This window comes from Seriola lalandi, unplaced genomic scaffold, assembly GCF_002814215.2.
Source record: "Seriola lalandi dorsalis isolate HSWRI2012SDOR001 ecotype SW California unplaced genomic scaffold, Sedor1 jcf7180002052129, whole genome shotgun sequence".
NCBI classification, from domain to species: domain Eukaryota; kingdom Metazoa; phylum Chordata; class Actinopteri; order Carangiformes; family Carangidae; genus Seriola; species Seriola lalandi.
This window is the reverse complement of record NW_019522682.1, coordinates 1,226,800-1,241,701: the sequence shown is the minus strand read 5'-3', so window position 1 is coordinate 1,241,701 and position 14,902 is coordinate 1,226,800. Positions and strand designations below refer to the sequence as shown.

The following is a 14,902-nucleotide window of genomic DNA, read 5'->3' as shown; positions in this document are numbered from 1 at the left end:
CTGCAACAAAGTCTCTTTCTCAAAGTCTTTTTAGCAATATGTCTGAGCTGTGTGTCGCAGGCAGGGCCAGAGTGGACGAGATTCCGGCAGCACAGAGAAGCATTTCAGGTTGATAATAACTTACCGGGACGCAAAGTCTGACAGGGTTTGACAGTCAGGAGGGTTTGACTCTGACCTCACAGAGTTTAGTGAAGGCCAGAAAAAAGAAAAAAAGAAGAGACAGAGAGATATATCCATTTTGCTACTCAAGCCAGCAGAGAGCAAGCACGGCTGAGATGGTGCCATCAGCCAACAGCAGTAACAGTCTGAGTCCAAACAACAGCCCGAAAATATCTGAGCGTTTCCAGGCAGAGTTCAAGTGACCTCAGCAGGACCACAAAACAGACTGGACAGCCATCTACGGCCATCAACAGCATTTTCTAAAAGGGGCTTTTTTTTTTCTTCAGTAACCTCCCTCAGTCACTTCCCATAATAACCCCCACCCACGCCCAGTCCCCAGATACACTATTTGCTTGTTCAATACAACCCTCAAAAAAGTGTTAGACTCACACCTAAACAAGAACAAAGCTGAAAATATACATGAACTTTCATGCACTGGGGGGAAAAATGTCCTGAATGTGTAACAAACCAGAAAAGAAAAACAGATCCTTCACAGAGAAGGTTGGGCTCAAGTCTATGTTTTTTTTCAATCCGATCACTCCCGGTATTCAAAGTCAAACTAAGAGTCTTCTTCATATTCTCTGGATCTTGTCAGCAACAACCACAGGGTTCTCTTTGCGAATCTTGGCAGCAGCTTCGGCTTTGTAGTCGTACGGACAGTTGTGCTTGTCGGAGTAACGGTGAAGTCCACAGAACAGGTTCCCACAGCGGCAGTCAAAGCCTGAAACGCAACAGCAGAGGACAGGCCGGGTCAAATCAATATTAAGGGCTCACAACAGCAAAACATCCCTCAATTTAAACACGCCAGTGCACACTGCAGCCACGTGTTGATCACCTTAAAAACTCATCACCCCCTGATGTGATCAATTACTGATCACAACAGGTGTGAAGACACATTTTCAGGAAAAGGACACAGTTCTTATTTTGGAGGATGTAATAAACTACAACCAGCTGTAATGAATCACTGCTCCCTGTAACGTAGCCTATTACTTATAAAATGACTGAATCGTAGAGGAATATATCAACACTTAGATATGAGATCAATTCTGAACCAATATTTACCCACATCTGTGCCTTTCTCCATTTTACCTCTTTGGCTGCAGTAGATTGTAATGTAGTCTGCTGATGTTTTTTTTGCCTTTGCTCAAGAAAAAGTTTATGCACATTTCACATTCTGCTGTGGATTCTGGTCTGACCAGACTCTATTGGCACATTCAGCCATAATTGTAGCTGTTAACCCAGAGCAATCTCATTATCCAACCACAGAAGCTGTTACAATTTGAACACCTGACAACACTCCATTATAAATGACTAAATCACTTTACTGAAAAAAGTTACAGTTGTCAGCTTGTACTTCCTGGGGGAACAAGTAACCTAGAAGAACAGGAACAAAGCTGTGGTTGGTGGCAGACTGACTCTCTCTAATCACATTAAATCACTTCTCACCTGTAAGGCCAACCTTCTTGCGACACATAAAGCAGCGATTCTTCTTGGGCTTTGGGGGCTCTGGGGTTTTGGACTCTTCACTGCCAGCAGTGGAGGGATGAGAGGCTGAGACTGTGGGCTGACTCACCACTGAAGACACACAAGAAAAACACTTCAACTCGGAAAAGTATCTCTCTTAATAACCCGAAGAGGTGCTGCCATACCATAAAAAATGCATTTCTCGGACAACAAAGCATCCTTGTGTAAGTGAGGGTGGAGAAAATATTTTAATCAGGTGTACACAGTTGAATTTAATTGCAATATGAATATATACATGAACTACATAGAGCAGTTATGCATAAAATAACCAGAGTGAAATGTTTGTTTCTGACTAATTGTGTGAATAAAATAGCTTTAAAATCAAGGTACTTCATCACACTGATTAAAACGACACCCTGACTATAATATGTCCATAAAGCAGTCCTGCTCACTGATTTACAATTTGTTCCTCAATGGCCAAATACAAGCAGAGATATTTCAGTAAAGGATACCTCAGTATAAACAAAATTTGGATCATCTCATGATAAATACCATCAAATTGTCTGACTGTAATCAACATTTTCCCAACAGTGAAAACAAAAGTTAAGCATTATACTGCAAGTGTCACAATGTTATTTCCTGTAGGCCTGTTGTATTGGACCGTATCACACTACACTCAATAAACTATTAACTAAGTATATAACCACTGAGATAAGTAACTGGTCCATTTGTGGTACCCACCTGGCTCTGTGAGCTCTACTGTACTCCCTGACGCCCCTTTCTCCTCACAGGAGAGACTCATTTCAGTCATCTGTTGTGTTACAGAAATGGCCGTTGAAACCCCACTGTGAAGATAGAATAAAATCAATTTAAACCTGCATATTACAGGAGAGTTAATGAATTTAATGACCATATCTATCATATATCCAGCTGGTGTGTGCTGAGGAGACAGTAAGGAGATCCTACTACACGTGTATTGATTCAGGTTTAATGATGGCTTCAAGTGGGGTCCTTTTTATGAGAAGAGTCCACAGGAACGACCCACTGAGGAAGTTGCTAAGGACTAGCAACACTGCACTCATGACTTACACCATATAAATGGCAGGCGTAATGTGTACTCAGCTTCCTATTTCAAACCTGTGACCTCGAGCTTTGTTTGAAGGTAGTATAGTGTGACCCTTGTGGATCCCCTCACCTGAGCGCCTTGGTGTCAACAGCCTCAGCAGAGGCGACAGCCTCAGCTGCCACCTCTGCAGCAGCGACTGCAGCAGCAGCTGCAGCATTATTCAAGGTGGCCTCTAACCTCTGCATGGCAGAAGCCTCAGCTGTGGGGCCACTGCTGCTGCCTGAGAAAGAAAATATCACCTTCTTACAGTCAGACACTCGAGACAAAGGCAGTGCAGCTGCAGACAGGAGTCTGGAGTTTGTGAAAAACCTGTGACAGACACAGCAGTTCTTACCCACAGCACTCAAAGAACCAACTCCTCCATTATTTTGTCTTGACAGGTGCTCCTTGTGGCACACAGAGCACATGCCATTAGTCCTAGGGTTGCCATAGAAACCACAGCCAGTGGCACAGAGCATAGGTACTGGGCTCTGATTGGTCTCCTGGGCCATAGCGATGTCTGCCGCCTAGTGAGCTGACCTGGAGACATAAACAAAGACGCACATTGGAATGATAAGTGTTTGTGTTGGTGCAAGCACAGGAAAGGAAATGAGACCTGAAGAAATAAGCTCAAGAATTAGTTAGCTTTGCTGAGTGGGGCACTCAGAAAACAAATCATGCACAAAAACAAATCATTGCCAAAAGGCCACTGAAAGGTAAATGGAATACAAAGAATTAATCTGGCAGAAAATGCCAAACATTCACTTTCTCAAATTTGAGTTTTGCTGCTTTTTCCATTTTATATAATTGTAAACAAATTGTAAATTGTAAACAGCAATGAATTTTGGACTTCTACTAGATGTCCAGACCAAAACAACACTGTGTTAATAAACTGAACCGATTAGTTTTATAATCTGGGGTACCGTGATGTTGTGATTCAGCTAAACTCAGCTGTATTACAGCCAGCAGCCACACAAAATATCCAGGTACTGAGTCAGAAAACATTGATGTTTGTTCACTTGAATCTGTAGAAATGATAAAACCAAACAAACATTTATAACTCACAGCTCAAACCATTTACTAATACACAATAAAATGTGCCATTAGCTGGGTGAATATTGGATGAGCATTCATGCTAAATGATGTCCTGACCTATCACCAGGCCCTGCAGTGAGCATCAGGCTGTGCCGTCATAACACAGTGTAATATTCACCCCTGACCGTAGTCTGTCTGCTTTACTGAATCACACTCACCTCTGGTTCAAATCCACTCAACACTCTCATACCACACTATTCATCTGTAGGTAGCAATTACTCATAGGTTTAGCAAGAGCTCATTATCACTCACAGCCATTAACACATGCTCACATCTGACTTTGGCTTGTTCAGCTGCTCAGATACTTAATGTAATTAACACAACATTGTAGTCTAATTTGGACACGATCATCTAACAACAGTGCGAAAGGGAAAGACAGTCTAACTGATCAGAAGACACTTTCTCCAGTCAGTCATTTCTTCAGTAGCCAAAGTTAAAAAGACAACTTGTATCTTCCCTCTGCCCTATATCACCACAGGTTTTGGCCTCAGATCACTACACTACCTGAATGATGAGATAATCATGCCATTTAAGACAGGGGTCTATACTTTTTTGGCACTGAGTGAAAAATGTTGGCAACACAGATCATTGAAAATTGTACAGAAACTTGGCATGAATGCCTGGTCACGTTTATAGTCTGCCAATTTTAGACTACAACAAGGAATTCCATGCTTGATCTTGGAATCAATATATGTGATAAAAGAATCCCAATTCATGGTTTGACTGTAAAAGCTCTTGCTTACATATTGTCACAATAGGCCTGTAGGCAAAAACACAGGCAAGTCTAATATTAGCATGATTACGGCTTGTTCCAATTCAAAACACAAAGAGTCCTCTCTTCTCTAGCCAAAGTTAGTAAAGTAAACATGAATTTGCATCAGCCTAATGAGACGTTTATTTTAAAGGAAGTGGTGAGGATATCGCTTAAGGGGACATAGGCTGTTTACGGTGCTAACTAAAAGATGGGGGAACGAAATAGGAAAGTATTCACATCATCAAGCTCTGGTTCAAGTGAACTGCATCAGAGGCTTCCTCCTCTCCCCAAAAAATGTCATCACTACACTACTGCAATCTGCACCTTCACGTGTGTGTGTGCCTGCACACTGCAGAGCTCCAGGCTCACATGGACCTGAGTATGATGGCTTTCCTCTGTCACAGGAGTGCAATGTGACACTGATTTCAAAAGACACACACACTCACGAGTTACCTCAATACAGTAAGGCTGTGAACACATCTATTTTTAGACAACCTCGAGAGACCTGCAATCAGAGCTGGTATCGTGCCAAAATTTGTATCCTCGTCAGCGTAGGTTTCCCTTGAAAGATATCATCAGCTTTCTAAACCAAGGGACAAGAGGCTGCCACCAACTGGGGATGAAAGTAGTCTGAATAGATTGTGACATGGGTACAAAACTCAGTGCAACACCTGTAGATCACGTAAAAAGACGAGAACGTTTATTACTGAGACAAAAGATCAAAATCACTCTGAGCCAGACATGTACTGTTTCTTGTAGTATGCTAACATCACCCCAAGGGTCAATAACATAAAGGCATGTATCTTAAGTTAGATATCCTCAGTGGAGTCACAAACAATCAGTATTATTTATATTGGCTGCGGTCCTCGGTTGCTTCCTGGCAAACACCGGGCCACAACCGTGTCACTTCTACAAATCCACTGAGTCATGCTAGCAAGCTAATGGCTGCTGCTAGCGCCCTTCTCTCAAAATCAACGTTACATTCAACTGGCTAGCGTGGACATTATTGCCTCTCAGCCATGTTATGGACGTTTCTAGCTAAAAAGATACACGACTAAATATCAGATGAATGCTTAGTTGTATCCAATTGGTCGTATGCTAACGTCTGTTAGCCACAACAACCGTGTGAGCAGATTCTCGTGATCTCGCTAATGATAGCATGCTAGAGGTTAGCTACAGCAGAAAACTGTTAGCACTGTTGTTGCCTTTGCTTTGTCTGTCCTCTGTTTTTGTTCCCACCACAGACGAAGTACCTATGTTGACATTAACTTGAAACTAACTACCTTTATGACTAATACCATGGGAAATGGGCAGGTGAATCAAAACGGCAATACAGACAAATGAGAATACCTGTTAATGGAAAAATCATGAAATAACCAACAAGATACTAGGCAAGTCTACAGATGCTGGTGGTGGTAATGCTAGCAGATTAACGCTAGCCACAATACATACAGAGTTTATAGTTAGTTTATAGTTTGATCGGTGTTGAAACAACAGTGACATTAAAGTTAGGTTTAGTAGCTGGGAGCTCTAAAATGCGAAAGTTGTATTTTATTTACAACCCCGCAGTTGGATAAGAAAAGTTTTCAACGACACGTGCTAATCAAACGAAACATTTCTTTAATCCTCCCTAGTTTAGGAATTCAAGTATAGATTAACGTCAAGGCTAATTACAACAAGATAAAATGTGATTTAAAGACTGTTCCATGTTAACGCTAGTGTTTCGCTGTTCACCTCAGAAACTTCCCCAACAACCACTTGTGCTAGCTCACGATGCATCAACTAATGAACTTACCTTCTGTGTCAGAGAAGCGTTTTGTTTTTTGGAACTTTGGGATTGACGAATAACTAATTTAACCTTGGTTGGAGCTAACTAACTAGGGCCGTCTAGGTGAGTCGTCGTCTGTGCCTTTCTTTTCAGTCTTCTCACACAAACGTAGGCTCCACTCCACCCGGGAGTAATGCTGACTGGTTTAGCTGACGTCCTCTGTAGCTGATTTGTGGTGGCATCTGTTTTGTTTTACGTGGTGCGTTTGCGTCCTCTCTCTTTCCGGTGGACGTCACGGAAATTGTGATCCTGTGATTGGAAGGCAGGGGTGTTGGAGTATAGCCACAAAAGATGTCAAGGTATTACAGAACATTTAACCCTGCTTCTTCTACTAAGCAGACAGAAAGTAGCTTCGATGCTGGTGTTGTTCAAAATCAATGAGCATGTTGTTAGGAAAGGGATGATGCGACCTTGCTATCTGTACATCCAAAGAAACAAGTTGGAGAAGAGATGGCGCATTCACGTGCTCCTCGTAATCTCCAACTTCCTCAGGGGATTTCTGTACCTCCACTGCCCAGCTTTCACTATAGTTCTCTTTGTCTAACCTTGTTCTTTGTCCTACAACTTACATCTCCCTGAGGTAAAGCTCAATGAAATGGGTAGTCTTTACGCACAGGTCCAAGTATTTCTTGTCTGAAAGTCACAGGGTTCACGTAAAAGTAGGGATGTCTGGGTAATTTTTTAAAAACATGATCATTTCATTTTGTGCAGCTGCTCTCATGATACCAATTCTGATTTGACATTTATTTTTGTTAACTTTTTGTCATGTTTATTTTTATAGTGACAGGCACATAGCATGGGTCAATGCCACATACCACAGCATTTATAGCCAAAGCTTGTTTGCAAGGCCCATCACAAGGGCTTGTACACAAATACACAAAACAGCAAAAAACACAAACAATGCACAGGGCACACACAGTCATACAATGAAATGATCATAAAACCCAATGAAAAGCACCAGATACTTCATGACAACACAACTGATCATTCTTTCAAAGCAACATGAGTTTAAAATGATGTAGTTCATGATCCATTTTGAGTTATCTAGGTAAGGAGTTTCACATATTGATCCCAAATTACAAAATATAGTTTTAAAGCACAATTGTGGGTGCAGTGGTAGTTAGGGTGCCTGTCATGTACTCAGTGCCCATTAAGGATACATTATAATTCATCCATGCCACCACACTGGATGAAAAGATCCTGACACTACAATTGCTAAATGCTCCCCTCTACTCATTTGCAAATTCCCATCATCTCCATATAGATTGTTTTTGAATTTTCAAATCCATAATCTAAAACATGTTGTCATTCTGTAGTTACAATATAGAGAGAAGGAAAGAAAGAAAGACATTATATATATATATATATGTATGTATATAGAAAGGCTATTCTAGTTCTATAAGACAATAGTCTATATCACATACAAGTTCATTAATTAAAGCTAAAGTTAAATTAAATTAAAGTTCGTTAATTTCCTCACAATATATTACAGTCCCACGTAATGTTGTAGCATACTGTCAATAGCTATAGGTTGATACAGGTATCATAATAATACATCATAATTTTGTGTGTGTGTGTTTGTGTTTGTGTGTGTTTGTTTAAGATGGGAGACTTATATGTAATCAATTATTAATACTGATTACTGCATGTAATGACACATGTAAACGCATCATCATCCGATTTTTTACATTAAACTTACTGGAGTTTTTTGTTTTATTTGTTTTGTTTGTTTTTACTATGTAAATATATTCTCCACATCTACGTTTTAAAATAAATTCAAAAAGCATTCAAACACTGTAAAGTGTGCTTTTAAAAACATAAGCAGGACATAACAGGAAAAGGAAGTGAATAAAAAAGATACCATATCACGTGAACACTAGTTGTCTGGGGAACGCATTTGAAACAGATGCGCTCGACCAATCAGATGCTCGGGGAATTCGGAGCACAGCGAATCAGCGTGTAGCGAGCGAGGATTTAAACCAAGACGCTGAAGCTTAAAACTACACCGCATCTTTCGTCAGTACGAATATCCGTCTTTTGGTCGAAGCAACGAACATTTGGAAATGGCTTCTCGAGTGACCAGAGTAAGTCATTGGAGCTTTTTCTAATTCGTATATGTTTTCTTACTTATAAACAGAAACATTTAAAAGACTTTGGACAAAGGCTTTGTCGAATTTTTATTTATTTTAAATACCTGCAGTGTAATATGCCCTCGTGCGTCGCGGTGGGACCTGCTCTCGTGCAATCGTTCCATATTAATAGGAATTCGACTAAACTCGGTATCCTGCTATTCATTTACAACTTGCAACATAACTTTTACTTTTTTTTTTGCTTTTCTGCAGAACCGCTTGGCTTCTACCAGGACTGACCTCGGTGGCAAGGCCTGCTCGGTGACCGGGCCCTCACTTAAGCCTCGAGCGGCACTTGGAGAGATTGGAAACATCGCAGTTAACAAAGAAGCGCAGAAAAAGGTAAAAATGAAGGGAGAGCGAATGTGTGGGTTGGTTAGAGGCGTGCTACTTTAAAATACAAACGTATTTTATCGTTAGCAGTGCATTGAAATTTTTAATAGATTTTGCAGGCTGCTGCAATACCCGAAGGAGGTGTAGTTGCATGTTGTGGGGATTTCCATATTTCACTAATTGAACCAGTGGACTACCTGTTGTAGTCTTTAGGCCTAAATGTAGTGGGAACAAAAGGGTGTTAAGGGACGAACTCACCCTTTGCCATTACTTTTTTTCTTTTTTTTTTTTTTCTTTTTTTTCCCCCTCTCTCCTCCCCTCGGGTGGGGGGGTGATCGTTAACCATGATCAAGTTGCCATTATTTCAGTAAGACTTCACTACTCCTCTAATTTTAGGGCATCAAGACAGAGGCAACTAAGAAGACCAAAGCCACCACCAAAGTTGAAAAGGCAGCAGTTGTCCAACAACCAAAACCAAAGAATGAGGTTCCTGTTAAACTTAAGCCTGAGGTGCAAGTGAGTTGCCTGCCAACAGCTATCTTGCTATTAAGACACAAATGACTGCTGGGTGTGGTACTTGTTTGTTTGAACTCATGTTTGGATTGCCACCGTTCCAGCCTGTGCCTGAACCAGCCTCCCCTACTCCAATGGAGACTTCTGGCTGTGAGCCTGCTGACCTCTGCCAAGCATTTTCTGATGTCATGCTTCATACTGCTATCAGAGATGTGGATGCAGATGACTACGACAACCCCATGCTCTGCAGTGAATATGTGAAACAGATCTACAAGTATCTCCGACAGCTCGAGGCAAGCAACACTTTCATTTTCTGATTAGGTTTCATGTTGGTTTTCTCCCCTGCTTGTCTTTGGATTTAATCCAGTTTATCTCCTCAGGTTGAGCAGAATGTTAGACCCAGTTATCTACAGGGTCAGGAGGTAACTGGTAACATGCGAGCCATTCTCATCGACTGGCTTGTGCAAGTGAGCCTGAAGTTCCGTCTACTGCAGGAAACGATGTACATGACTGTGGGAATCATCGACCGCTTTCTTCAGGTGAGTGACTTTTGTATTAACTCTTGGCCTCTCTGTCTCTAACACTTGCATGCTATATAGCAAACCCCAGCCTTCTGATGTGCTTCACCTGTCTTTCTAAACACTACATGTCATCTCCAACAGGACCACCCAGTCCCCAAGAAGCAGCTGCAGCTGGTCGGAGTGACCGCCATGTTCCTTGCTTCCAAATACGAGGAGATGTATCCCCCAGAGATCTCAGACTTTGCCTATGTGACAGACAGGGCCTACACCACTGCCCAAATCAGAGAAATGGAGATGAACATCCTGCGGGTGCTCAAGTTCCAACTTGGCCGCCCTCTTCCCCTGCAGTTCCTCAGAAGGGCCTCAAAGATCTATGAGGTATCAACATCTTGGTCCAGCTGAAATTAAATCCAGTGCCAGAGTGTAGCCATTTACCAGCTACTAACATATCTGTCTTACCTCAGGTAACTGCTGAGCAGCACACCCTGGCAAAATACCTCCTGGAGCTCACCATGGTCGACTACGAGATGGTTCACTTCCCACCTTCCATGGTGGCTTGTGCAGCTCTGGCTCTTACCCTCAAGATCTTGGATGCTGGAGAATGGGTGTGTGGCTTCATCTCTTTAGTGTCAAGACAAGTACACAACTGCACACCAGCTTTGTAGTAGCTTTGATGCTACATAGAAATGTCTTAAACAATCCAAAGACAAACTATGACTTTACATCAAGGCCTCATCAAATCTTTGTCTAGATGCCAAAAGTGGTGTTTAATTTGCTCATTGATTGCAATAAGCTAATTCTAGCCTGGCTGAGCAGCCTCCCTCAAGCCTACAGTGGCTTCCAGTTGTACAAAATGCTGACCATGCTTCTGACATTTCTCCTCAGGATGTGACACTGCAGCACTACATGGAATACACAGCAGAGAGTTTGATTCCTGTAATGGCACACATTGCCAAGAATGTTGTGAAAGTCAATGAGGGGCTGACCAAGCACACAGTGAGTTTTTATTTATTTATTTTAACAAACAATGATGGTATTCAGTTATCACTGTAATTACCTGGTGTCTGGTTTAAATGGGGAATCTGTAGACTAGCCACAAGGCTCATAATTGAGAGCCTTAATCTCAGTTTGGCCAGTTACTTTGTCGGTGACCCTTTTTTGCTATATTCTTTTGTTTCAGGCCATCAAAGGCAAATACTCGACTTCAAAGCAGATGAGGATTGCCACAATCTCGCAGCTCAAATCTTCACTTGTGAAGGATTTTGCAAAGCAGCTCACCCAGTGAGATGACTAAATGTTTTAGCACCATGTGCTGAGTTGTACAGTTGTAACTTAAACTTTTTAAACGTGACTGAAGGATCAGCACACAAAGGACCGTGTCAGTGGTTTGCATGTTTAACCAGCTGAGATCATGCACACTTTTACTGACCTTTTTCCAAAGCATGCTGCAAGTTTTAATTGTCTGGTTTTCAATCTTAATCTAGGCCTCATTTTTGAAACTGATAATGTGAGTCACTTCACTGAAAAGCAAAGTCAGACATCTTTACACCGCATGAGATTCAGTCAGCCACCAATGACGACTGTAATGCTACTAATTCACTATTTTCACTGTCTTTTTACAACATGGATCATTAATGCACTACTTATTGTTAGCAGACTGAAATCTTTATGTGGAATAGCTTGGACAGTTCTGCCATTGAATGTTGCCGCACAGTGTAATGTAAGTCACACACTTGGTTCTTTTAGCATTTTAAGTCTAGAAGTTATTTTTATAGCTTAAGCGCTGTTGGAAATCTAAAACTTGTTGCATGCTTTCTGAATGGGTAACATGTAAAGGTCCAGTGGGCATATCTGGCCTGTTCCAGCTTTTTTTATGGCCTTTTCTTAATGTGTGGCAGTGTGTGAAATGTACAGCAATACTTTAAATGATTTTACATTCTTAAATGTCTTGTTCTTAAAGCCTCTATTAAATGGTTTTGACCAGACACCTGCTCCCTTGTCATGCATTCTGATCAACACTAGAGGCTGCTGTAAGACTAAAGTTGCTGGTAACTTCCAGTTCTGTCTCTGTGTCGGTTTGAGCTTCAAAGATACTGAGCTGTGAGTTCAGGACTACAACTTCATTACATTGAACTGTCATGATAGGCTGACATGACTGCAAATGCAGGAGTATCTCACTTCCCATTCTGACTAAAACTGACTCAATGTGCTGTTAAACCAAGAAATTGATCTTTAAATTCTCACACCTACATTTTTCTGATTGCCCAACTTTCTGCTAGTATCCCTGAACACTAGGGCTGGCAATATGCTGACAGAGTATGCAATAACTTTATGCTTACCTTTTGAGGGCCCAAAAAAATCATGCCACCTATTTAAGAACTCAAAATTTGCACTAAATTGCACATCAGGTTCTGGAAGATCTACCCATTATATTGAGTGTGAACTCTGGGGTAAGACTATTGAGTTGTGACTGACTCAAATCTTGTGCTATACTTTGCTGTCTGAAACTTCACAAACTTGCTGTTAACAAAACCAAGCTTGCTTCCATCTTATTCAGAATTATCTCAGTTTCCTACAGCCGTCTCCAACAGGCTAATGGTCTGGTTAAGATATATCCATGCTTAAAGTAACAAGTTGGAGAACAGAAATGCCAAATGTTTGTCATTTCAGTATTAATTACATAGCATGCCCACCAGAGAACACTGACAACTTTAAATATCGGCCTCAAATTCAGTGTTCAGTAAGCCACACTTATCAAATATTAAAGATCTGTGTAACAGGGTGGTGTTGCAAAGTGTTAGACCATTGACAGACATGTTTACTTAATAGGTTTTACTAATAACAATGGCTGTTATATCCAAGTGCACAATATCAGGGCCCTGAAACCACAACAGCCAAATGGAATTTGGCCATCAATTTGATTATTTACACCTGTGCTTTTCTTGCTATGGTGTGTCTAAATGTCTTGCATGAGACAAGGTCTACAAGCAAGATCACTCTAACACTTGAGTTGAAAGTTTTTTTTTTTCCCCCTTGAAATAATGTACCTTGATTTTTCTTTTCATGTCAATTTACATTCCAGCAAAACTGACTATATCTGGAGATGTTGTCATATAATCCATCAGCCACCCCTTGAATTGAGTCTTTAATACTTGTAAGAGACATGGAGATCTCATGTAAGCTGCAGATAGGCTCCTCACAGATTCAATTACATCACATCAAGTCACAAGTGTTTAAAGCTAATGGACAAAGCAGAATGGGAGCTATTATCACTTTAACCCATTCACAGCTGAGGCCCTGGAGGAACCAGAGACCCCCCCATCCTCACACCCCCAGGAGGACGCCTGGAGGGCTTTGCTGTACAAGAGACCACCTGCCATCTGCATGATGTGAGTCACTGTGTACATCACTGGGGTCATAAGGCCGTCGCTCCTAAAGGCCTTCTGGATAACACTTGACTACACCTATTGCTGCAGGAGCTGGGACCAGAAATCATCTGCTGCTGAAAGGGGAAAAACATTATTTGGCACATGGAGTTTGGGTTTGTTGAAGTTCATGCACAGAGTTCATACAGTGAAATATGACCTGAGTTACACATAAAAGATCAGTGGTGCGTTCACTGTCTTGTGAGGTAGAAACCCAGCCAAAACCACGCTTTGATAGTTTCAGATGTTATATAATGCTAAATTGTTTGACACAACCCTCATGTGAGATCTATGCTGTGCATCTGTTACCTGACATAATGACATACAGGCAGTAACACTGACACCTTAAGAGCACATCCCTTTCATCCATCTAGCTCTCCCTCTGTTGTTTTCCACAGAGACACATGATAATTAGTCTCAGTTATCGTGGAAAGCCGGGCTTTTAAACCCACAGATCATACTGAGAATTCATTCTTGGAGGCTGAGGTCATGACTGAGCAGCCATATCGGTTTACAAGAGAGATTCCTCCTGTGCGGGGCTCCAAACCATACACTTGCAGCTGCCTAGAACACTATTTGGCCTCTCTGACAGGGATTCAGCTGTGTGACATTTATTATGATGGAAAATTGAACATAGTGGAGGTGCAGCTCAAGACAACTCAGCAACTGAACACTGAAACACCACGTTTGCTAGTGATCCTAAAATGCTTAAAGGGTAAGTTCACACAAATTACAAAAAGAAAAACATATTTCATCACTCAACCTTTGTGGTATTGTGCAAATAGCTTTGGTTTTTGTGCGGGGTGAAAGAACGACCGCTGAGATTTCTGCCTCCACCCCAATACAGAGGAGATGAATGGACTTCAGTTGTGCTCAAAATATAAAAAAAATACATTTGAAAAATTAAACAGTTGCGTGTCTTTTACTGGCAGTAAACTGGTGTGCCAACAATTATTGAGCAACCATGTGCAAAAGAGCAGCAGTATTTGTCATTTTTCCTGCATGTCATAGTTTAGTTTACACGTCTGACTCAAAAAACGTCTTTCTCCTGGGTTGAAAATATTAGCCCAAGTGATCTGAGCTGATTTCGCTTGAATCCACTCTGGTACATGAACTGAAACACAACTGGGCCTTGGCATGATTTGACTGAATGTTACTCAGACTGACACCTGGGTCAGGGCTTGGATTCTAGGAATCTCCACACTTGTGTAATCTCTGGTTGGGCTTGGAGACTATAAATCTTTAACAGAAAAACCTGCTGACAGTGAAACATCTCAATACATGGTTTCCAGACAATGTATCCTAACGACTTTGTTGATCCCCTAAAATTTCATCTAGCACCATGTGATAGTTTTTTTTTCATTTAAATATAAATAATTTAGTTATTGAACTATTGGATGGATGGCCATCAAATTTGGTTCAGATATTCATGTCGCACTCAAAATAAATTTTATTAAATTTGATGGTCTCAACATTTAATGTTATGCCACTATCAGGTCAAATAGAAACTAATGACATGCCCATCAGACTCTGCTGTACTTTGTGTTTAGTGCTAATGACCAAATATTTGCACGCT

The 14,902-nt window shown here is 41.2% G+C and overlaps 2 protein-coding genes across 2 annotated transcripts; one reads left to right on the top strand and one right to left on the bottom strand.

Annotated features, from left to right (window-relative positions):
• Positions 1-676: 676 nt before the first annotated feature.
• On the bottom strand, positions 677-6,593 carry zfand5b (zinc finger, AN1-type domain 5b). The gene is made up of 6 exons (XM_023399953.2): positions 6,373-6,593; positions 3,084-3,268; positions 2,819-2,969; positions 2,365-2,468; positions 1,606-1,734; positions 677-880 (listed from the first exon to the last, which is right to left on the bottom strand). Exons 2-6 carry the CDS (start codon positions 3,238-3,240, stop codon positions 732-734), a joined length of 690 nt encoding a protein of 229 aa, XP_023255721.1. The 5' UTR covers positions 3,241-3,268; positions 6,373-6,593; the 3' UTR covers positions 677-731.
• Positions 6,594-8,383: 1,790 nt separating this feature from the next.
• Positions 8,384-11,886, top strand: ccnb1 (cyclin B1). The gene is made up of 9 exons (XM_023399909.2): positions 8,384-8,489; positions 8,748-8,876; positions 9,264-9,383; positions 9,485-9,673; positions 9,761-9,919; positions 10,043-10,279; positions 10,366-10,506; positions 10,787-10,897; positions 11,082-11,886. The coding sequence occupies exons 1-9, from the start codon at positions 8,469-8,471 to the stop codon at positions 11,184-11,186; spliced, it is 1,212 nt and encodes a 403-aa protein (XP_023255677.1). The 5' UTR covers positions 8,384-8,468; the 3' UTR covers positions 11,187-11,886.
• Positions 11,887-14,902: the final 3,016 nt, after the last annotated feature.

What these genes read in the sequence shown, in the direction of transcription:
- zfand5b (XM_023399953.2), bottom strand. Translation starts at nt 3,240, where the DNA reads ATGGCCCAGGAGACCAATCAGAGCCCAGTACCTATGCTCTGTGCCACT. An exon ending in AGTAGAGCTCACAGAGCCAG is followed by an intron (nt 1,735 to 2,364) that starts GTGGGTACCACA and finishes GTGTGTCTTCAG; the next exon opens with TGGTGAGTCAGCCCACAGTC. An exon ending in CAAGAAGGTTGGCCTTACAG is followed by an intron (nt 881 to 1,605) that starts GTGAGAAGTGAT and finishes GTTGCGTTTCAG; the next exon opens with GCTTTGACTGCCGCTGTGGG.
- ccnb1 (XM_023399909.2), top strand. Translation starts at nt 8,469, where the DNA reads ATGGCTTCTCGAGTGACCAGA. An exon ending in AACTTAAGCCTGAGGTGCAA is followed by an intron (nt 9,384 to 9,484) that starts GTGAGTTGCCTG and finishes CCACCGTTCCAG; the next exon opens with CCTGTGCCTGAACCAGCCTC. An exon ending in GGGCCTCAAAGATCTATGAG is followed by an intron (nt 10,280 to 10,365) that starts GTATCAACATCT and finishes GTCTTACCTCAG; the next exon opens with GTAACTGCTGAGCAGCACAC.